The 24,222-nt window shown below is 36.7% G+C and overlaps 1 protein-coding gene across 4 annotated transcripts in view; it reads right to left on the minus strand.

The window, feature by feature from the left end:
• LOC145988591 (P2X purinoceptor 4a-like) overlaps positions 1-24,222 on the minus strand; it is an 81,229-nt gene that overhangs the window by 9,031 nt on the left and 47,976 nt on the right. The window contains exons 5-8 of one of the 4 annotated variants that reach the window (XR_014441769.1): positions 15,458-15,605; positions 11,226-11,327; positions 9,932-10,157; positions 4,144-4,565 (exon numbers count right to left, since the gene is read on the minus strand). Coding sequence is in view for 2 of the 4 variants with exons in the window: in XM_083123577.1 (XP_082979703.1) it covers positions 4,518-4,565; positions 11,226-11,327; positions 15,458-15,605 (298 nt within the window). In the remaining 2 variants the exon portion in view is untranslated. Of the gene's footprint in view, positions 1-4,143; positions 4,566-9,931; positions 10,161-11,225; positions 11,328-15,457; positions 15,606-24,222 lie in introns of those variants that run through there. The other 3 variants (XR_014441768.1, XM_083123577.1, XM_083123576.1) reach the window with 3 other exon arrangements.

Below are 24,222 nucleotides of genomic sequence, written 5' to 3' on the forward strand. Positions count from 1 at the left end.
AGTAAGGTGTTTATCTATGGGGGAAATTGTAAAATAAAGTCAATGCAACAAACCTTCAGACATTAGAAGAACTGAAGAAGAATATCAGGAGAGAAACTGTAGCAATTTCAGAAGCTGAACTGTTGTGTGTAAATGGATATTTCCGAAAAACATGCCAAAACCGTGTGGATGCATCAGGACATTTCCAGCATCTCTTGTGACAAGGTACGTGCTTATTTTGATTATAATTGTAATTGACACTTTAATGATTGTAACTGTTGCAGGAATGAATTTGCAATAATTATCATAACATAGTAGGTCATTACAGTAAAAATTGGCATCTCTGAGAGTCTGATCTGCCACCTTCCAAAATATTTTTTCTTAATATTTAAGGGCCGTGCCCTCCCGTCCCTATGCTTTCAATGCCAGTATTGCTATGAAGCCAGAAGTACACCCAGCGTAAAGAAATTATTGTAGTTTAGTGAAACAAAAATAGGGGACAGTGCTAGTGGCGTCAACTTAAATGAGCCTGTGGGGCTCGAACCCACACATTAGTTTGCCTGTTATATATTTTCTTTAGAAATAAAGTCTCTGCGATTAAGAAAAGTTTTCATCATTAAAGACTGAAAGAATTCTCACAAGTTTAATTACTAACTGTTTTCAAAATGTTACATAATTTTTATATGAGACTTTTCAGTGTCCTATATAATTTACACCATCCACGGTCATCACTATTACCAATCTAAGTGAGGTTAAATAAGGGCTAATGAACAGAATGAGGATTGATAGGCACTAAAAACTCGCAAAATAAGCAGGCAAATAACAAAATACAAAATAGGTACTAATCGTTCTGCACATCGCCCTATGATGCCAGGGGTCCCAGGTTCGATTCCTGGCCTGGGCATGGATGTTTGTGAGTGTTCATTCATCAATTTCATCATATCACTCATGTCCAAATACATATTGAGGTATGTGGACCACTGACTTCGACATCTGACACAGGACATAAATATATTTTCTATCCGTTGTTGACAATTGTACCAGATTTGCCATAACTACAACTTTACTACCCAATTTTAAAAATTCGTCTAATTTTTATATATATACATATATATATACTAATGACTGTGCAAAGTGTGATGCAAGTGATGCACAATTCTTCAGCTATTTCAGTTTTAGTTATATGTGGATTAGCGTCCACTTCCTGTATAAATTTTACTTTCAGTTCAAGCATTTAACTTTTCCTCTTTCTGTTCTCCATGGCCAACCAGTAGCAACTGAAACCATTCACTGAAGGAACCCCGGGTATTTTTATTTTATTTTGTAACACTGCTATTTGTATCTATTTAACGTGCACTTTCATATCACAATTACGTACAAAATAAAATGCATCTGATGTTCTGAACAACTGCGGCAAATCTTTCTCCTCTTCATTTCATGCTGCCTCTCCTTGCTTGCTTTGTGACACTGCTGCGCTACACTCGTCTTTCTTGCAACTCGAGACCGACTACCACCATGACCACCTATTGTGTTTCATGTGTGTTTTTGTAACGACGAGAATGTATACTTCTGTGACATTCTTGTAGCTTGGTTATATATGTATTTTATGAAAATTAGTACATATAACACCGAATTACGTATAAATGCATTATGTACAAATAAAGTTTAATTAATACATTTTGAAATTATATTTTGCCAGGACATACAGTAATTTACGTAAAACACAGAATTACGTAGAACTGAGTTACATATAAAGCAATCTCAACTGTATTTTAGACATTCCAGACAAAATAAAGTTTCCGAATTCTTTGTGTAAATGCATATTTTGGTTAATTCATAAAATAGATGAAATTCGTGGTAAATTAATAACACACTAGTCAGTGTCTACAGTGCCTACAATGCTATACTACTGAACTACAGTGTAAGGTGGAATCCAAACCACCATATACCTTCACAGGTTTTGAACCTGGGACCTCTTGATTACAAGGTCCCGAACTTTAAATATGCATATCTGACCATGTGTGATGTGGAAACATAGTGTTCACAAAACAAGTCATTGTTCTGGGATAATTTTGAAATGTTCTTTGTTGTCGATTGTAATACACAGAGTGCAACAAGCAACTAACGTCCTGCTATCACTTGTGAGCAGTGGCGGCCGCTCATAAGGACAATACAGATGCTGCACTGCCGAGTATAACCACAAGTGAACAAATTTACATTTGAAGTTTGAAGTTTTTACTTAGTATATTGGTAGAGGTTCTGGTAACACAGATATCAACTTTCCCGCGAGATATTTACGTTGGTGCCCTATTTCACATATCAATTAGTCATGTAGACAAGAAACTTTTCCTGTGTTACTTTTTACTGATAATTTTCACATTCAATGCCCGTAAATATTCGTAATTATGCTTATCAAGCCGTACATAAACTAATATCACTTTGAATTTTCCCCTCTGTTAAGTTAAACAATGCAACAACTAAATCTGTTATTCTATTTCTTCTTCCATCTTTCATGATCTTCGTATTACTGTTAAATAATTATTAAATTTATTATAATAGGTGATATTCGGTAAACACAAATGTATCAGTTTCTTATCCCATTGGCTGTTATATGAAATTCGTCATTTAAACTTATATTACTAGTAGAGCAAATTTGTGACCTATTGCCCCTCCACTTGGGTTCACCACAAGCCACCACTGCTTGTGGGTGTATTTATTTGATAGAATTTTGAATGAAAAGAATTTTTACTTTTAGCCACATATTTTCTTTGTTTTTAAAATATATATAAAAAAATATTTTTCAGATTTTTAGCACATAAAAATCCACTCCCTACTCATCATGTGCTGTTTTCTCTTTGTTTACAACATGTAACATTGACAAGAGATGGTGAAGTGCCCCTGGCACACTGCATGTTTAATAAGCACCATTCTGAGTGAGGTTGATATTTGGTTTTTGTTATATGGTTCTCCGCTAGCACTAGTAGTGCAGCACCTAGTGGGCTACACCTACCGGACAAGTCTGTAAAGAAAACTGAATGGATATCAGCAAACACACCAGTGGCAGGTCATGAAAATACATTCATATTTTCAGCATTTACTCGCAAACTGTTCATTTGATTGTGACTTATTTTGGCTTTTTCTAGTGTGTGTGTACTTTTCACCCTTACAGTTTGTGAATCACCCTATATGTGTGTGAGAATTGCATCTTTATATTTATAAAAATAATAATAAAATGACAGATTAGTACATTCAATTTCATTCTCTTTAAAGAAATATCAGATTTGCCCTAAAGTTTCAATGCTTCTCTTGTTGAAAATTAGTTATGAGGCATTTGGATGCAACAGGGGGGGATCACACAACTCGCATACTGTAAAATGTACCACACACAACATTTTGGGAATTTAACGTCACTATGTATGTAGAAGCAAAGGTGGCTGGCTGAATGGGTGCCCAGTAATATGGTACAACATGCGAATGTAATCAAAGAACTTTGGAACATCTTTTGAAATGCACTGTGTAAAATGAGAAAAATCATCCCACGTTGTGAATTGTAGATCACAAGGACCAATAGGTTCAAGAAAGCACATTTCCAAATGATTATCACAGATAAGTAAAGTTTTGGACTTGAAAATCAAATCGTAACTCTGCACCATCTTTTTGTGACTTCCAAAGTGGATTGTTGGAAACCCCATGTGGGAAAAAGAGGATGTTGTCACGTAAGTAAGTGTAGAATTATATCCTCTATTGCACAAACAGCTTCGCCTACACCTGGAGACTTCTTTGTTGAAATTTCACCCTGAAACATGATGCAACTATCATCATCTATGCTACAAGTAATCTACCTACACAAGACCGAAATGAAATTGGATAGTGTGTACAGCAGTGTTCTACTTTCACACTATCTCTTTGGATGTCCCTGACCATGTGAATTTAGATTTCTTTCTGCCAGTTTTGGCTGATCGACATGGTGATATGATAATGGCGTATTCTACGTTATCTGGTTTACCTCTGGTAAACTAACTTATTCATATAGTATCTATAAAATGCCACAAAATTTGAAGTAGTCAGACATCTGTTTTTGTTTTACTTGCCTGCCTGCATTGGCGTTTTGAGTCCATGAAACATTCAAATAGCTGTGTTTTCACAGCGAGAAATAAAACATCCACTTCTCCAATGCTTTCAAAATGAAAGATGCACAAAAATGGGTACAAAATACAAGAAATATACACTTCATTGTTTTATTGGCGTAAAGAAACAAATAAGGACTAGCACAAAAACACACACACAAATGTCATGTAACACAAAGTACACAGTCACCAGGGCCTTGTTAGCATACAGTGAATCAGTTTCCAGGGATACAAGACAGCATGGAAAAAAAGTGGTTCTAATTCTACATTGTGCCACTACCACACTATGCCATGCAACAAATGCGTCTGGTATGGATTCTTCTATATGCCTGTGATGTTAGAAGTACATGCGAGCTACTACCTTTACTTCTAGAGAAAAAAAGGTTCACCTTTATTGCCTGGCATAAGCACTCACTGTACTACATTCAAAGGTACTGACTCGTAATCGTCATCCACCACCTGCCAACAAAATAGTTCATTATTGACACAGTAATCACACATATCATAAAACTCCTCAACATGGAAAACAGACAATAACTTCATAAATTTAAAAATCTCCCTCATAAGTTTAACAATAACTAATCATATTAACAGTCATATTTAGTTTCTGATGTTACCATTAAAATCGAAATTAATGTATAAATTCTATACACACATGTATTTAGATTTGAGAGAGGATGTGTCCCTTTATGTCATTTTTGTAGAATCGAATTTTTTTAATTAGAAACATGACCGACTAAAAAACAATTTTGGAATTGATTCATGTTATGTGCAAACCAGAATATTATTCTGAAATTAATTTTTATTTTCTTTAAATATTGAAAAGTGTAACCAAGTAACTCTCAACTAATCACCTACACTGTTGCCATGCCTTATTTTCATGCAGATCATGCAATTTCTGTCCAACACTGTTTATGCAATGTTGTTTCATTTATGCATTTGTTCTTAAGTTTTGTAAATGCTGCAAACTACATTTTATCCTTTAATATCATACCCAATCAAGCAGTCCTGCTATCAAATAATGATGAGATTTTTTCAGGATATTGACCAGGTGATTATGCTTCAGCTACAGATTTTAGGACCAGGCGTCATTCAAGTGATAAATGTTGTCCATATCACAATTAGTGTCCCAGAAATGAATGTAATTCCTGTATTTTGTTATTTTATATCACTTTTCTAGCAGTTTTACCAAATCACGATGGTATGAATGAGTAATGTAGATGAAACTGATGTGGAACACTTGCAAAGAACATCCATGCCCACATTACAACTCACACCTGGAAGTTTTGGTGGTGAGATGGAAAGTCAACCACTTAATGCATGTGGACACCGAGCCAACTTTGATGATTTCTGTTGTAGTAAATTCAATTCTGTGACCCTCATTGTTGGAATGTTCTGCTAATTCTAACAAGGTGAAACAATGTCCATGTTACAAATAAATATAAAATGAATGATTTTATATATATATACATACATGTATACTACGTTGGTTAAAAAAAAACACTTTTTTCGAAATTGCCTTATGGCTAGTACTAATTTTTGGCCAAATTGGCTCAATAATACCTGTGCAAAATTTCAGCTCGATCAGTGGGCTATTTTCGAAAAAAGAAGAACAATTTTTTTTTTTTCGGAAATAGGCGGAGAGCTGCAGACAACACATTTTAAAAGATGTAAGTTGTTGTCAAAAATAAATGCGCCTCGATTTCTTCACAACTAACTGAAACACAGTAAAGAAACACATACAAACACATTTTGCCTATTGTTCGCAAATTTTGGTTTAAGTTTAGGCCTTAAGTATGCCTAAAGAGGTCCGGCAATGCCCATTATTATTATTTCTAGCATTGTTTACATCATTTATAGTTGATCTATATGCAAAATACCATCAGTAGGGAAAAAACAAATATTTTTAAAATTTTTCACCAAAACTTACTTTTTTTCAATTTTTTTTCAAACTTTAGGTACGATGCAGCAGCTGAAGATATGCACTGATCGGAATGAAATTTTGCACACGTATTATTGAGCCAATTTGGCCAAAAATTAGCACTAGCCGTAAGCCAATTTCGAAAAAAGTGTTTTTTTGAACCACCCAAATATATACAGGGTATACACAAAAGAATGGTGAGGTTTCAAATATTAACAAAAAAAAAAATTCTTACCTTACATGGGTACAATATACACTGTCAGCATCGGCAACTGTCCAAGTTTCTCATGAGCTACCAGCAGTTCACTTCTCATGCTTACTCGAAAGCCACGGGGCAAATTTTCAAGATTGCATCACAGCAGGAGAAGGCTTTCTTTGTGTTCGTTTTTAGATGTCCAGATCTGTGATTACAGTGCAGCACGAGTTTTGTGCACTGTTTAAAAAAGACTCACCACAGGAGAATAACATAACCAGGCGGTATCGACAATTTGTGGAAACTGGATGCTTGTGTAAAGGCAAGAGTCCTGGCCGAAATTGTGTTTCTGATGACAGCATTGAAAGAGTATGGGAGGTGTTTCAGGAAAGTCCCCCCCCCCCCCCCAACCTGCCCCAAGTTAGTGACCAGAGCAAGCAGGTGCCCCAAATTAATACCAATTATGACTGTTACATTCAACAACTGGATGGACACCCCCCCCCCCTAATTTTCACTGGAACATATGAGTGCTTCTCAATTGTGTTATTCCACAGTGCTAGATCGGACGTGTTACAAATGGAGACAACCACCTTCTCCCTTGGCCACCCTGGTTGCTGTATCTTGCACCATGCAATTTCCTTATTTGGGGAAGGGGTTGTTAAATGTAGTGTTTATGTATCACCATAGCCCCCATCCATCCATGAACTTTGTGATCGGGTAACTCATGCACTGCAGGCCATTACAGAAGATATGATACACTAAGTCTGGGATGAGTTTCACTATCCTTTAGATGTGTGTCGTGTGACCCAGGATGCACACCTTGAAGGATTGTAATTAACGCATAAAAAACTTGAACCAGTTTCCGCTGCTGACGGTGTATGTTCTGTCAGTGAAAGGTGAGAAATAATTGTTTTTTAAGCTTTTGAAAATCACCATTCTTTTGTGTATGCACTTATGTATATATTACATATTGCATGATTTGCAATTACCCTGATGTTTTCTCTCTCATGCTGGTAAATTTGAACGTTGGAAAAGGATCCCCTTAAAAGTTACAGTAACACAAGCGACACCTCCCTAGGTCACCATTTCGGAAATGACTAGAAAAAAAACCAAAGGGTTCAACATTGCCAAGACATGATTAGGACCACGGACAGGGATTCCAATTTCCTGAAAACTATCGTGACCGGTGACAAAATATGGTGTTTCCAATATGAGCCATTAACAAAGCACCAGAGTTCGGTGTGGAAGAGCCAAGGGTCCCCAAAAGCCAAGAAAGTTTGCTTACAGAAGTCCCGTAGGTATCAAGACTGATGCTCATCATGTTCTTCGACTCCATTGGATATTATTCATAGAGAATTTGTTCCCAATAGATGGACGGTCACAGGGGATTTCTACCTTGAGGTTTTGAAGCATCTATGGGCACGAATTTGACGGGTACATCTACAATACCGATAACAAACAAGGCACACGGTCCCTGGTTTCGATGTGAGAAAATACAATTAATTAATTAGAAAGTAATAATATTTTAGGGCATATACAGGGTGTCTCACCTAACTATGCGACCTCAGAAATTTTTGAAATGAAACAAAATGTGAAAAATCGAGTTGCGCAGGAATGTACTCATGTCAGGGGCTCACACAATGGGAGGGTATACACAATCCACAAAATTAAAAAAAATATCACTTTCAACTCAAAGTTGCATTTTTTTTAATGAAACATGTATGTGTTTATAGCGAACTGAAAACTAGAGGTACAATTCGTGAGAACAGAATTGGTTTCACTTTCCAAAACAAAATTATGAGTGGCCTATAGCTCAAATAAACATCATATTTGTAACGTACATCCAGCACAGAAAAAAGCACTCACAAATCATCAGTAATGTCTTATCTGATGAAACTGTGTCACTTCAGCAGAGGTTCAAAGTGACCACCGGTTGCATCAATACACTTGTGGAAATGGTGAACAAGTGAGCGTTGCACAAATTTTAGTGTTTCTCCAGATATTGTCACACACGCCGCAGTAATATGCTGTTTCATATTCTCTAGTGTCGTTGGGACTTTTTGATAGACTCAATCTTTCACTGCACCCCAGAGAAAGTAGCCTAATGGCATCAAGTCGAGGGACCGAGCTGGCCATCCCACAGGACCACCCCGTCCTACCCACTGATTTGGAAACTTTGCATCCACAACTTCTCTGGAAACACATGCGAAGTGTGCGGGACACCCTTCATGCTGGAACCACATTGATCGATGGGTTTCCAATGCCACGTCCTCTATGAGAAGGGATAGAGTCTTGAAGAAATTATGCGTATTGATGTCCGTTTAAAGTTCCCTGATAAAAATAGGGGCCTACAATGTGGTTGCCAATGATACCGCTGTCGTTGATGAGCAACCTTGTGAAGCCAGTGGGGATTTTGCATGGACCAGTAGTACATGTTTCTCAAATTCACATTACCGTGATTTGTAAACGAAGCTTCATCTGTAAACAAAATATTACTTAGGAATGCATTATTATCTTGCAACTGCTGAAGTGCAAAACGACAGAAGTCAATGCGGGCTTGAAAGTCATTCCCATACAGTTCCTGGTGCAGAGAGATATGATACAGATGAAACTTATGCCTTTGCAAAATTCTCCACACACTACTGTGGCTTATTCCAGAACCACATTCAATATATCGTACACACACCTGCAGATTGTGAGCTACAGCAGCCAGAACAGAGATTTTGTTTCCGTTGTTAGTTGCTGTGTTTGTACGTTGACGCTTTCTGGGAGCCCAGCTTCCTGTTTCAACAAGACTTGTGCAGATGTTGGCAATGGTACGAGGTGAAGGGCAACGTCCATCTGGGTAGCGTTCAGCGTACAATGTCACAGCTGTGGGTGCATTTGTGTGACATTAAAATAATATCTAGTTTTACTTCATTACTGAAGATAGATATATCTACATACTAGACGAAATAAGAGAACACAGTGGTAACAACAAAACAGGGTTCCAAATATCAATACGGCAAGCAATAGCTGAGAATAGAAACCGTCAAATGTGTTAGAGTACGTATGATTTCCCGGTTTGACACTTACAGCAGTACAACATACCTGGTCGGGAGACACCACTAAACTGAGGCATGACCCGTGATGTGTTGTTTTCTCTTTAACCCCCGCAGGAAGTACAGTGGCACGACAAATGGTGTCCATGCTGCCAACCTCTAAGTGATTAATTATCTCTGCAGATATCTGGTGTAGGAAGGTGAGACCAATTCTGTTATCCATAATTTTACCTTTACTTTTCATTTCGCCAGAAAAATTATGCATGTTCCATAAAAAAAATAACTTCATGTTGGATACAATAATTTCTGAATTTTCTGTATTGTGCATATCCCCTCATTTTGTGAGCGCCTGATGTGGTACATTTCCATGCAAGTAGATTTTCCATATTTTGTTTCATGTCGAAAATATTACAGGTCGCAAAGTTAGATGACATTTAAATTATAGGTTCATTTTATCATTTTAAATATTTTGTTGATTTTTAGGAAAAAAATCCTAGCTCTATACATTATAAAAATAATTACTTTTCTTTAGCGAACAAAATGCAATATTTCATGTTGAGAGAAATCATCAGATGTAATGCAGTATTCGTTTCCATGTAAACAAGATAAAGATTAGTAAAAAATGGAATATTGTTTCAATATTAACCGTGGTTACCAAATTGCCACTTACTATGTTAATTCATTGTTAGCTTCAAATGTCTTTTAGAGGTGACAATCATTTTTTCTTGTGCTAATTTGCACCTTGAGGATGACTGCATTGAGTGATGATTAGCATTTGGGAAGTGAAAGGGAGAGGCAATTGCTACCTTTGCCCTCCACCTTAATCCTCTCAAGTTCTGAACTCATCTAGTTGACGTCCCAAGAAAATCTCTTCAACAACACCTAACACGTTTGTCCTGCTGTAAGAATTATATAGGAACACAACAAAGTAGATTTAATCATATTCTTTGCAATATCTAATACCATTAATTAAATTCACGCAGACGCAAGTACAGAAAGAACTAAAACAATACATCTACATGGGTAATTCAGAAAATAAGTTCAGTTTGCCAATGAAAAAAAATGCAGTGGAACAAAAAACTTTAGTGCACACTGAAGTACATAACTTGGATTAATTTTTAACATAGTTGCCACCACTGTTCAGACACTTACCATAATGAGACACCATATTTAGAATCCCTGTATCATAGAAAGTGCCACCTGTGATGATAACCAAGTGGTAACAGCATGTTGGACTGCATCGTCGTCGTCGAAGCTCTGGCCACCAAAGAAAGATTTCAAGTGCAAAAAGAGATGAAAATCAGACGGGACGAGGTCTGGCTTATAGGTTGGGATGAGGAAATTGTTGCCAGCAAAAGGTCATAAGGAATAGGTGTTGGCGATGATGGTGTCACCTCGTGGCAAAAAGTCCAAAAGCAAAACACCGCACTTCACACGTGGTGGGCATCTCGATTCTCTTGAACATTATCACAACCCACTGCGAAGCACCTGCACTACCACCATCTTTCCTCCAATTGACATCTGTGCCTTGACAATGGGTCAAACAACTCGGTAGGCATGCACACCATTGTGATCACAGTGCTGCTGCAGTACAAATTGCAAACGGAACTTACTTTCTGGATGTACTATATATATGTATCTAAACAAAGCACATATAATCAACAATTAGGACTTTGTAAGTAAGCACAAGTAAAATTTTCAAATTAATTATGATGCCTGAATAATGAAACAATTTGCAACAAGTTACTTAATTCCACTGGAGATAAGCAAACGCAAACGCCCACACACACGACAATTAGATGTATAGTGAAACTTCTAACAGGCACTTCTAATTAATTGGCGTTTTTTAATTTCCTGGCAGAGATACAAGGGATTTTATGCACTTCTCAACAAATGGCATTATCAATAGTTTCCAAATAACAAACCGCATGCTAACAATAAACTAAATGAAGCAATGCACTCACCTTGAATGCATCATCCCCTTTGACATGCAGATATTTGATTTCATAAAAAAATCTACGTGCTCGTAAACAGTACATGAGAAGGAAATCACAGAGCAAGGTAGACTGGAAGAGAAAAAAAGAAAAATGCTATTTGCACACAATATAAAATATTTTACAGCTCACTTTAAACTGTAGGTTTCGTTCTAATCAGTCCCAATGATCCTAAAGAGGACTTCTGACATACAATTCTTTAGTAGAAAAACAGATTACAACTTTCATAATAAACTAACAATAATAAGCTTTTATTTTATTACAATATATTATTATTATTTTAACAAATTAGAGACTTTCGGGTCTACATATGTTACAATCATACATCTAATATTTTTGTATGGTTGTGAATTGTGGAGCTAAGCAGCTCAATATCACGTGGCAAGAATAGAGTCTGTACATAAACTATGGTATGTATACCATAAGGTCATACATAATATTGTTACACCAAATTACAAACTTTGAATATGGATAGCTTTATACGTCTACATTAATATCATGAAAAATGTAAAAATGATAAATACAATTGGTGCTGATCATAGGCATGCAGAGACTAATTTATTTGGGGGTGTCTAAGGCAAGTTTCAATTCCTATCTGGACAATGTTAATCTAATTGTACCTTTTCTCTCAGAAACTATTAGGTATATGAAGTTGAAAATTTAACACTGTAGTCTCAAGAGTATTAGTTACCACTTCAGCACAGGCTTTCCTAGCATTATGGTGATATTTATATTATTTAAATGATAAGAGTAAACAACTGAAAATCAATATTCTTACAAAATAATGCAATAAATACAATACAATAAAGCTCTATAGGTAATATCAGCAGAATCCCTCTCATTAAATAAATCTGTAGGGTCATTTTTCCATGTTTTTTAATGCACATGACTTGATAAAATATAATATTGTTCCTGTTAATTGATTGCTTGATTTGGTTTATTTTACTTTGCTTTTGTGCCACTTTTGGCTAATTGCAAATATGGGGATGAGTGATGATGTGATGAAATTGATGAATGTACACTCACAAACATCCATGCCTAGGCCAGGATTCGAACCCAGAACCCATGACGTCGTAGAGCGATGTGCTAACCACTCTGCCACAGAGGCTGGTTGTTCCTGTTAATTAATACCATACTTAATACCAAATGTTTGCTATGTGTAGTGACTTCAATTTTTCACAAATGCAATAACACTGACATGTGTTGTTGCAAAAATGTGTTTCTGTATATGCAGTAACATGTTCTGAACACATTTTCATCAGTTAGAAATGGCGAAATAACATGGAATTGGGCATTAAATGCAAATTTCAACACATTTTGTGCTTACATCATCATCATCATCATTTGCCGTTTCCTGCCTCTGGCTTGGTTGGCATAGTTGACAAGCCTCTCCATTTTTTCCTAGTCTTCCACCACTCTTCTCATTCCACGGTGTTCCAATCTTGTCCTTTTCTCCTAACACTCTCCCCTATGTGTTCTTTCCACCGTTATTCCCACTCCTTGTGCATGGTAAGCTCTTACTGTTAGTCTTTCTGCATTCATCCTCTTCATGTGTCCGAACCATCTCATCTGTGACTGATCTACTGTCCTAAAGCTTCACCACCCCCAATATCTGTTGGATCTCCTCATTCCTTATTCTATCCCTTCTAGTCTTCCCCAATATACTCCTTAAAAATTTCATCTCCACTGCCTGCATCTTTTTTTTGTCTCTTTCTGTCATTGTCAAAGTCTCTGCTTCGTATGTAATTATTGGCACATAGTATGTGTTATACAAGGGCTATCCAGAAAGCAGTGGCGTGCGGTGACATTTAAACTAGGGTACGCAACATGGGCCAACCGAAATGAATTATGGGGGCCAGAAACCCCCCCCCCCCTCCCTGGCCATCATGTTATTCAGAAAAAAACTTTTTTCTACAGTTTTATAATGGGAAATTTCTCATCCTTGTATCAATATCCAAATGTAACGAGGTAAAATATATGTATGATATTTTATATTCACAAATATATTCTGATAGTAGCTATGTAGAGTCCAACAATTCAACTTTGATTATTTCCTTCATGCAGTGCGATGAACATTGAACGGGAAGGAAATGGCTCAATCATTTTCCGTCCTTTCAAATTTCATGTAATAAATTTGATAAATCTCGGTATTCTCTACTATTTCACAACATCTTTCGCAGAGGAAACCAACGAATAAGGCCAACAATAAAGTTTCACTGTTTTTCTACTTAGTCAATCACTCTGTAGAGATATTTTTTCTTCTTCTCAAAAATCAAAATGCCTAATATACTGCTTACCATCCTTCACAACTCCTGCCTGAAACAATTTTTCCAAATCAGGAACAGACCTTCCATTTCGGATTGTTTACACTTTTTTCGAAAATTCCGAAAATCCCTTCTCCAGTATGTCATCAATAACTGCCGGTCCCCCTATTTTATCACTTCACAGCACCGACAAACAATAGAGATCCTGTAATGTAAATAATATGAACGAAACACTCGCTGCAAATTTCACACGACAGAAGAAAGCAAAAGTCAACCTCCCACGGTACGTTGTGTCCGGTCTCGCTATGCCCGAAAACCACGCGTTCTTGTGTACGAATGAATCGGAGTTGCCAGTCGACAAAGTATTTTGTAGAAGGGAGATAATTAAGGACAAGTAGAAAATACGTCAGCATACATCCCAGAACACTTCAAAAGCTAAACTACCGTACATCAATTTGCAATGTCTGGCGGGAGGGGCTCATTCTAATCCCATTGTAAGCATTGTGTTTTATTATGTTTTTCTTTTATCATTCATTCATATCGTTGGGTCAACAATCAACACCCATGCTATGGAACTCAAAGGAAATGTTGATCCCGAAAGGAGATAAACAGATACTCTCATACTCTGAGTTGTGCGAAACTTGCAAATTGTTCACATATTTTCCCCTCGATACAGTGACAGTCCATTCTGGTCCTCACCTCCCTATACGAAAAAAAAACAACTTGCTAGTGTAACTTTAACCTCACATTAATATTTTATATGTGATAGTTTACGCGTATATTAAATATGATCTTCCACCACTACATATTCTTGCCCTCCTGTCTGATTCCTGTATAACTTTTTATAATGTATTTTTATTGCAACCCAACAGTGATCTATCTACGCGTGAATGCTAGTAAGCTAAGCATTCCAGAAAAAAATATGTTGACTACTGTCAACACTGCATACGCTGTCAAAATCTTGGGTACCCTCGATGCTTAGAACCGGGAAAGAAGTGGGAGAGAGGGTAGGCGCGGGCAGACCCAAACACGTGATCGGGGCTGATATGAGTCAATGGGGTTACCTTCCAAATTTCTAGGGTACCAAGCAGAAGAAACAGCGTCTTTCTGCGGAAATCGGCAGGAACGTGGATCGGGTGGGTGCCGAAGTCACAATCGGGATCATTCGGGACTGCTTTCAGGAAGGCAGCAGCGTGTTCGTGCGGAAATCGGAATTTCTTGCAGTGGAACTGCTTTCGGAGCGATAATTGTTGAATTTTCATGTTCGGGGAAGACGAAAAAATGTTTATTTTTTCTTACTGTGTTGTGGGTACGCAGTGCGTATCTTGCGTATCCTGAATGCACGCCGCTGCCAGAAAGTCACTCACATTTCGGCAGGGTGCGGGTAGGTGCGGGGTGAGCACTGCCATTTTGTGCAGTGCGCATCCAGCTGTGGATGTGTGAAGTTCGTGTTCAAAAATAATAAAATTTGTTCCAGCTTTCCCTATTTTTTTTCCTTATTGGACCCCCTTATTGACTGGCCTATTTGTCCAGTTGCCATGATGAGAGGATATTCTCATTGTATTCTGCATTGCCAAATTTTTCATTTCGAGTCATTTTCGAAACAGGTGGCATCCTCAACAAGGCCAAGCATGGCGAAGCATAATGGTTTCTTCCACGTAGCAAGCGAATGGGTCCCGATTTGTTGCCTCTCCCTAAAATGCAAGTGATGGGTGTATGTTGACAGCAAAGGTGTTGTGTACGACAGGACAAAAGTAGACATTTAGCAACACCACTTCCCCCCTCCTCCTCCTAAAACTCCCACAACTGGAGATGGAAAGTCTGGGTTTCCTGAAGTTTATACTTTCGTCGGTCAGGCTTTAGCAAGCGTTTTTTTCTGTTCCTAACAGGGCACACAGAAAATTGCAGCCACAGGTTACCCATGTACAGTGTACTCACCAATTGCAAGAGAGCCAGTCCTGCACCAATGTTGAGCAATGTTGGAACAGCACTGAATTTCCCTGCTTTTCCTCGGACATCTATCACAAACTTTATGCCGTAAGCTTTGATCAATGTCCGCCTATTGAACTCATGATGAAAAGCTTGCCTTGAAAGAAAATATTATTTTAATAACAACAGTTACACCCAACAGTTGCTTCTTTGTATCAACATAGTACAATTATTATCAATAATAGTAAATAATAAATATGGGAAAGCCACTGTGATCCTGTCGGTAGGGCAGGTTCGATTCCTATGATAGGTGACTTCAGGTGGAAGATTCTCCAGGCAAGTCTCTGTATAGAGCGAATCTGGGGTTTTTCCAGTCACTAATAAATGTGTATCTGGGGACAAACAGGAGGGAGTTCAGGCAAGGGCAATTTCCATTTTGTAGCATCGACTGCAGGATTTTCAATCCCTTCAAGAGATTGCTCTCTACCAAGTTGCAATTTCCTGTGAACACACGACCCAATAGCATCAGACACAGTGAAGCACAGAAAGTTTATGCCAGTGTTCACAATGGGGGGACAAAGGAGAATCAAGAAAAAGAACCACAAACACACACACCAACTGCATTGTCTTCATATTGATCCACATCAGCATTCCTGCCTCCCACTTATTCCCAAACTCCACGAAGCAATATCCCCTTACTAAGAATTTCCACTTCGAACACTGGTTTGTGTCCCTTATGCCACATGTTCACTGGATACCTAGCTCACTTCGAGGCAAACTGACTTTTCTTCCTCACTATATGAGTCAGTGAAGTAATGAGAAGAATGTGAGCCAGTCGCTACCCACTGGTTTAATCACAATGTTTCATAAATTGAAGCAGTGGTGTCTGGTAAAAATTCAAAGTAGCAAAAGTTGCATTGTACACTCCTGTTCAGATAAAGTGGCACATTTTTCAAACTGTGCCACTTTATGTGAACAGGAGTGTACATTGTCATGGAGGACATTCTAGAGGCTTTTTTGCGAATCTGCATCATTTGTTTTTTATTTACTTCTTGTCTTGGATGGCGAAGTTAAGGCAGAAGCCTTTTCTTCCACTTAACCATCTCTATTTTACATTTTACAAATTGATTTGAATAGCTAACAGTTTACAAAATATATAAAAACTAAAAACATCAAAATACCAAAGAAAAGAAAAAACAAAACAAGAAAAAGAAATAAACACATATACACTGTAACTAAAAGTAAAAAAAAATGCATGTAAAGCATGAACACACATATAGCAAAAATACTCAAAATACAGAAAAGTCAGTGTGTGTCAAGAATGGTTTCATTTTATTGCCTTTCCCTGTTTTCAGTATTGGTAAGTTGACTCCAGATGATTTCTTAATTTTGATTTGAATTGGCCGAGAGAAGAAGAGTTTCTTATGTTGTTTGGGAGGTCGTTCCATGCTCTGGTGGCAGTGACCATGAAGGAATTTCTGTAAAATGTAGACAAGTAACAAGATGGGTAAACATCTTCAATGAGGGTATAAAGTGATGGATCAGCTATGCTACAGGAAGGTTTTTCTAACGCAAGTGTAGAACAAGTAAGTGCTGCCTTCACTATACTGCAGTTTTGTTTTTTTGTTTCAAGTCCCCTTTATGCACAGATAGGACCTCTTGATCATAAGGTGACAACTTTACCCACATTACTGGAGACAGATCTGCACTGTACAATATGGGCATTAGTATATCAGCAGTCACCTACACCTGCGCTACAAATTGCAAAAGGAGAAAATTGCATCTCAAAGCAACTCATACCCATCTGGAACACTACGAGGATGAAGGTATGACAATAAAATAATACATTGTCATAACTACATTTGAAAATGGTTAGGCTAAGTACAAAGTTCCACATTTGTGCAATATTTATAATAATTTAGTCATATGATTGCTAAAAAATTTATTCATATAATAATGCAATTAAATGTCTGAAGTTACTATTTAAACCAATTTAATTAAATATGATGTTTAAAAAATCCAATTGGTATATCATGACAAAATTATCAAATTGTGCAATATTCTGAACTCATATTCATAACAGTTATTTTTGACTGACAAAATGAAAAACAAATATTTTAAATCATATGTGTTCTTTCAGACAAGAAAGATATGATACATTCAAATTTATAATTAAATTTATTGAAATTATGTACATTTGCATTGGCATCAAGGTTTATATACAAAGGTCAACTCTTTAAAATTGTTCAATGTCTAATATGATGTCATACTTGGTATTTTGTATCAACATTCAAAAGATGGTATTTGTAATCATTAGATAAGTATATTGTGATATACATAGTAAAATAGCTGTAACAGAGCAAATATGTACATTTACTAAACAAACATTCAAGGTGTTAAGCAGTTATGGACAAAAATATAAAACAAAAACAATTGAAGATAACTCATACTAAAAAATCTGGCTTGAACTAGTTGCTCTAATACTAGTTGTCTGTGACTTTAAAGATCTCAAGATGGATGGTACATAAGTAAAAATGTGACTATTGGTGAAGGTTTGATATCATTAAAAATCTGGATATTTTGAAAGATTATACTTTACAAATTAATCTTTAATAGTTTCTTTAAACTATAAAGAGACATTTTGTTGATAACAGAAGCTTGAAAATGGTTTTATAATGGAATAATCTGTATAACGAAAAAGGAAAGATTTGGAACTGGTGTAAAGTGCCAAGTTTAATAATTGAGAGCAGGAAATTATTATCTGATGGCATCTGCATTAACTAGCTAGTAAATGAATATTGCATTATCTAAAATGAGAATCTTATGAGAAATAAGACTAAGTGAGTGAAATATTTTCGGCATTTTGGATGTGAATAAGTCAAATGTGAAGTTTTGAAAATTGAAGGAAGCCATCTTGTGGACCTGATTGAAGAATTTGACATGTTGAGTGTGCTCAGAAGTAGAACTGAGGCATACTCAAATATTTAGTGAAGGACTTGCTCTGTCTCACAAGGAGATAATAAAGAAATGTTTTCTACATATAAATAACATTTATATGTTATAAATGTTCTTGTAAACAATTGCATAATTTGATGCTCTTATAACATTTGTTATTTCTAGTTATTTTATCAATGTAATAATTATAAAAATATTTATTATTGTATGAACATAAACACTGTTCATCAGTATATGTAAATTTAAATTTCCTTTTCAACATAGCACCATAGTTACCTATTGTGCCGATACCGAGTTTAAAATATACTGACAAAGTTGTTATATAAATAAGATTATGAGACTTAGGGTGATTAGTTGAAAAGGTTCAAGCTTATAATAATCTTTGTATTGTTTTGCTTCTTGTTCTGGTTTCTGAGGTTAGGTGTTTTTACCTTTAAATATGTCAGATCCAAAGGGTGATTTCTGCTTGGCAGATGTTATGGCTGCTCTCAATGCTATCAAGGATGGCCAAACAGAGCTCAAAGCTAATCAGGAGGATCTCAAAGCTAATCAGGAAAAGACTGATGCTCAATTGATAGAGCTGAATGCTAGCCAGATGGTGCTTAAATCTGGGCTGACAACTCTTCAGCAATCTTCTGATGCTCAATTAAAAGAAATTAGAATTGATCTTGCTCAATATAAGAAGGAGTGTTTGATAAGAACAGAGAAAGTGGAATCTCATATAAAAGCATTATCCATGAAAGTGGATACTGATATTTCTGCAGTATCCTATGTTGTGGAACAAAAGATGGAAAATTTGGCTAAGCAGGTTGGTGCTGTACAAGAAGAACATGCAGATTTGGCAGAGCGACTGCATGTTGATATGAGACACATGCAAAAGGAATGGTGTGAAACTAAACAGCATTTAGCAAATACTTTGTCCTCTCTTTCAAGTTTACCTAAACCTTCAGTGTGTGATGGTGCTTCTTCTCCACAAATTCAACCTAATCAAGAGATGAATTCTGATCAATTTCAGTACAAAGTGCTTCATAATGAAGAGGATGGTTCAGCAGGTAATATGCCTAATGAACTTATTCAAACCATGCAAGGACTTGTGACAAGTGATTGCAAATTAGTGAATAATGATCTCTCTCAGGACCAGGTTCTGCAGGAACAAATAATGGGTGTAAAGCTAGAAGTTTTAACATTGGTAAAAGAAGTGTTGTCACCCATTAGTCAGTGTAGGTTAGAATCAGCTGGCAGAAGAACTCTTACAAAGAGAAAACGTGCAAAAGTTCCTACAGTAGTGAATAGTTCTGATAGTTGTGTTGATGAGGATGTAGTGCGCAGGCATGTATCTAAGGTATGTGATAAAGCCACTAATACTGAAACTGAGTCATCTGGCTCAGAAGAAAAGTTATTTGATTCTACTAATGACCGTAGAGGAACACCATCTGGTCATCGCCAAGATTATGTAAAAGGTGATTCTTGTTTGCATCATAATAAGAAAATAAATAAGAGTGATGTAAATGGTCCTTCTCAAAGTGCAACTTTTGCGACTAGTACTCAATATGACAACTCTTTACCGCACCGACAATCTTTCATAAAGCCACAAGAATTGTGCAAGTTTCCACAGTTTGATGGAATCTCGATGGACAGTATGCCATCGGAATTTTTGGAGAAAGTTGAGGAAATGATGGATATTTACAATATCAAGGAAAAGGATTACATGCAATATATACCTAAGTTACTCAAAGAATGTGCAAAAAGTTGGTACACTCAGAATAAATCTTCCTTCAATACTTACCATGATTTTAAAAAGGCCTTTCTGTCTCACTATGAGAATTCTAGGTGGAAGAGTGTCACATTGACTCGGATACTGAATACTCAATTTTCTAGAGCTGCACATGGTAACTTACAGAAATTTGTAAACAAGAATTATAAATTGCTCAAATCCATCCAGCCTCATGCGGAGGAAGCACACTTGATTGCACAAGTGGCTACGCTTTTGCCATTTAAGATCAGAGAGCACTTTGTGGTAAATAATGTTGAGACATTGCAAAGAGCATTGCAAGCCATAGAGAATTTTGAATCGCTTAGAGACATCCCACTTAGGATGAGCAATTCAGAATATGGTGCAAAAAATCGAAACTTTAAAGCTAAAGTAGCTCAAGTGGCTGTGGAACAAGCTTCTAGTGCAGATAAAGAGAATACATACTCTCGCAAATCAAATTACACAAGAACTAATTTTCATAGGAACTATGACAAAACAAACCTTGGGGTTAAGAGCTACAATTGTGGAACAGATAAGATTCCCACAGTAGCTAATGGTGTTGTTTCCCAAGCGGAAAACTGATGAGGACTCATGTTGGGGGAGGTAACATGGGTGCTAATAATGTATTAAAGCCTCCAAATAAGAATAGATTTGCCTATAATAGAAACACAATGGAAACAGACATTCTAACTCCTATACTTGACAATAATCAATTAATAGGAGATAGCATGATGCTTAGACTTTCACAAAATATCTTAGGTGAACCCGTGAAGGTGGAAAAGGATGGTACACGGCACATTGGATTATGTGTTTCAGGTCAAACAATAGATCAGCTAAGACAAAGAATGGAATCTTATAATAAGTTATCAGACCAGGTAATGTTAATGATTGGCACGAATGATCTACTGAAACGGAGAAATGAGGATGATATCAAACAAAGCTTTAACAGACTGATACAGGTCATGAAAAATAAGACAAGGAATATAATTGTACTTACCTTACCACCAATTCCGAAAGTTATGCATTCTAGAGGGGATCCAGAATGGGTCCGATGGCAAAGGTACAATTCTCACCTGTTATCTCTTCAAGATGAGGATAAGGTCAAAGTGCTAAATATTGCTCCTCTTTTCTTTGATGATGATGACAAGATAAATGAAACTCTGTATGAACAGTACATTGGTCCTCGTACACAAAATCGTCTGGATATGATTCATTGGAATCGTGCGGGCATGTGCAAGTTGTTGCAATTTTTATATAGTATGAGTGTCATCCGAAATATGCAGTTGCCTGTCAAAAGTGTGCATAATACTTTTAAGACTGAAGTGTCAGTTCATGCAACTGAGATAAGTGACAAAGAGCGCAACAAGATTGGACACTTAAATCAGGGAAGATCTCACGTTCCTGAAAATCAAAAAAACTAGTCAATTCCCTTTGCCTTGAGGCAGGTGACAGAGGGTATGCTATAAACCCTGCCATAGCAGTTGTTAATGTTGGGGATTGGGAAAAAGGATTAGAAACTGAAGATCAAAATTACATGAAAGAAAATTACCGACCAATCAATAATGTTCCTAATGGTTCGAATACTGCAAAAATTTGGGTTAATATACTAGATCATAAACATTTGGCTCTATGTGATAGTGGAGCAGAAATTAGTTTGCTTTCCTATCAGGTGTGGAAAAATATCTCTTCTACAGCCAGTAGGCCAAGATTATTGAGTACTAAAAACATTAGACTAGTGGATTTTACAGGCTCTAAAAAGAACAAAGTTTTAGGTTTAACTAGGCTTATGATTGTTATCGGTTTGCAAAGTTTGTTGGTACAATTTTTAGTGGTTCAGAATCTGCAGGTGGATATGATCTTGGGCTTAGATGTTCTATATGCATTGCAAGGTACCTTAGATTTCTCTAAGAAGGCACTTGTATGTGATAATGATAAATATGATGTACTTGCCCGTTTCGTTCCATTGGAAAATACTGTAGATGTGGATCATTATTATGAATGTTCTTTTGTGTCAAGTTCTGAGGGTAATAAGGTGGATGATGAAACAATATTAAATATTTCTGGTCAGTTGGATCAAACTGAGATGTTGTCGGTAGTTGAAAAACAGAAATTTTTAAATATATTGTATAAATATAAAAAATTGTTTTCCATTAAACCAGGTTTATGTAAAAATTATGTGCACACAATGGAACTGGATACAGACAAACCCGTGGTAGGTCGAAACTATCCTATTCCATTTGCATACCGGGACGAAGTTAGAGAACAGATCAACACCATGTTGGAATGGGACGTGATTGAATTGTCCAACTCTGAATACTTATCCCCTCTATTGGTTGTACCTAAGCCAGGTGGGGGGATAAGAATGTGTGTTGATCTAAAAGGGATAAATAAGCATGTAAAGTTGATGCAAATTCATCCCGTAAAAATAGATGAGTTATTAGTACAGTTTCAAGGTTGTAATTATTTCTCATCTATAGATTTAGGTAATGCCTTTTGGCAAATTGCTTTGGATGAACAAAGTAGAAAATACACAGCATTTTCATTCGAAGGCGTGTTATATCAATTTAAACGTGTTGTATTTGGATCAGTGAATGGCACCGCTGTCTTTGTAGATGCAATGAATAGAGTTTTGGCTGATTGTAAGGATTTTGTAGTGGTGTATGTGGATGATATCATTATAAGATCCAAAGACTTTGATTCTCATCTGACTCATGTTGAAAGTGTATTTAATTGTCTACTGAAAGCAGGCATGACCCTTAAAATAGAGAAATGTAAATTTTGCTGCAGGGAGATAAAGTTTTTGGGTCACATCATTACCCCAGAAGGGTATCATAAAGATCCAGTTTTTGTCAAGTCTATAATAGAGTTACCGGAACCTAGCTCAATTAAACAATTGCAAAAAATATTAGGTTCCTTAAATTGGATTAGTAAATACATAAAAAATTATGCAATGTTTGCCCAACCCATGTATGAGCTTCTCAAAGCTAAACAAAAATGGTGTTGGAATAAAGAGGCATCTGAAGCATTTCAGCTTTTGAAGGAAAAAATTGCTGAACAAGTAATGCTTGCATTTCCCGATTTTGAACATAATTTCTTTGTTCAAACTGATGCTTCGATTATTGGAGTAGCGGGTTATTGTTTCCAGATCATAGAAGGAGGGTTCAAGCCTCTTGGATTTGTCAGCAGATTGTTAAAAGATTATGAGAAATCTTATACATCTACTGAAATGGAGGTGTTGGCGATCCTATATACTATAGACAAATTTGCTTCTATACTAAAAGGGAGGCATTTTGTCATTATTACAGATCATAAAGCCCTCACGTGGTTGGAAACTGCCCACACGTGGAATGCTCGCCTCACTCGCTGGTTCATCCAGTTACAGATGTATTCATTTGATGTTCAATATTGCAAAGGCAAGGAAAATGTAATCGCTGATTTGCTAAGTCGATCTTTTCCTTGGCAGTTGGACATGCATTATCATGTCAACTACTCCGAGTTGGAATTAATGCTGCAACCTTTGTGTGACTGTAAGGAACTTGTGAATGCACAGAGAAATGATATCGAATTGGATGAGATCATTTCCTATCTCTCTGGAGATGTTGATACTGATAATTCTCGCTGTAGGAATTGGCGGAAACAGTACTGTCTCAGGGAGAACATATTATGTGTCAGGGATTTTCACAGACCAGAAAAGTTAAGGATATGCTTACCTGCCTCCTTAATTGGTAATATGCTCATCAAGTTTCATGATGAGAGTGGTCATTTCGGTGCATCTCGGACAATGGCACAAATATATAGAAATTTCCGATGGAAAAACATGTTTAAAGATATAAAACAATATGTTGCTGATTGCGATACTTGTGTCAGGTCAAAGCCCAATAAACATCCTGCAAAACATTTAGTTAAAATACACCTGACCAGTAAACCTGGAAAAGTCCTTTTTGTGGATTTGCAAGGTCCATTTGTCATGGGTTCTAAGCGGGAGAGATTTTTGTTGACAGTGTTGGATGCTGCAAGTCGGTACTTGTTAGCTTATCCTATTGTCAACAGTAATGCAAATACAGTC

Source organism: Lepisma saccharinum, chromosome 6 (assembly GCF_977018435.1).
Source record: "Lepisma saccharinum chromosome 6, izLepSacc3.1, whole genome shotgun sequence".
Lineage (NCBI taxonomy): Eukaryota > Metazoa > Arthropoda > Insecta > Zygentoma > Lepismatidae > Lepisma > Lepisma saccharinum.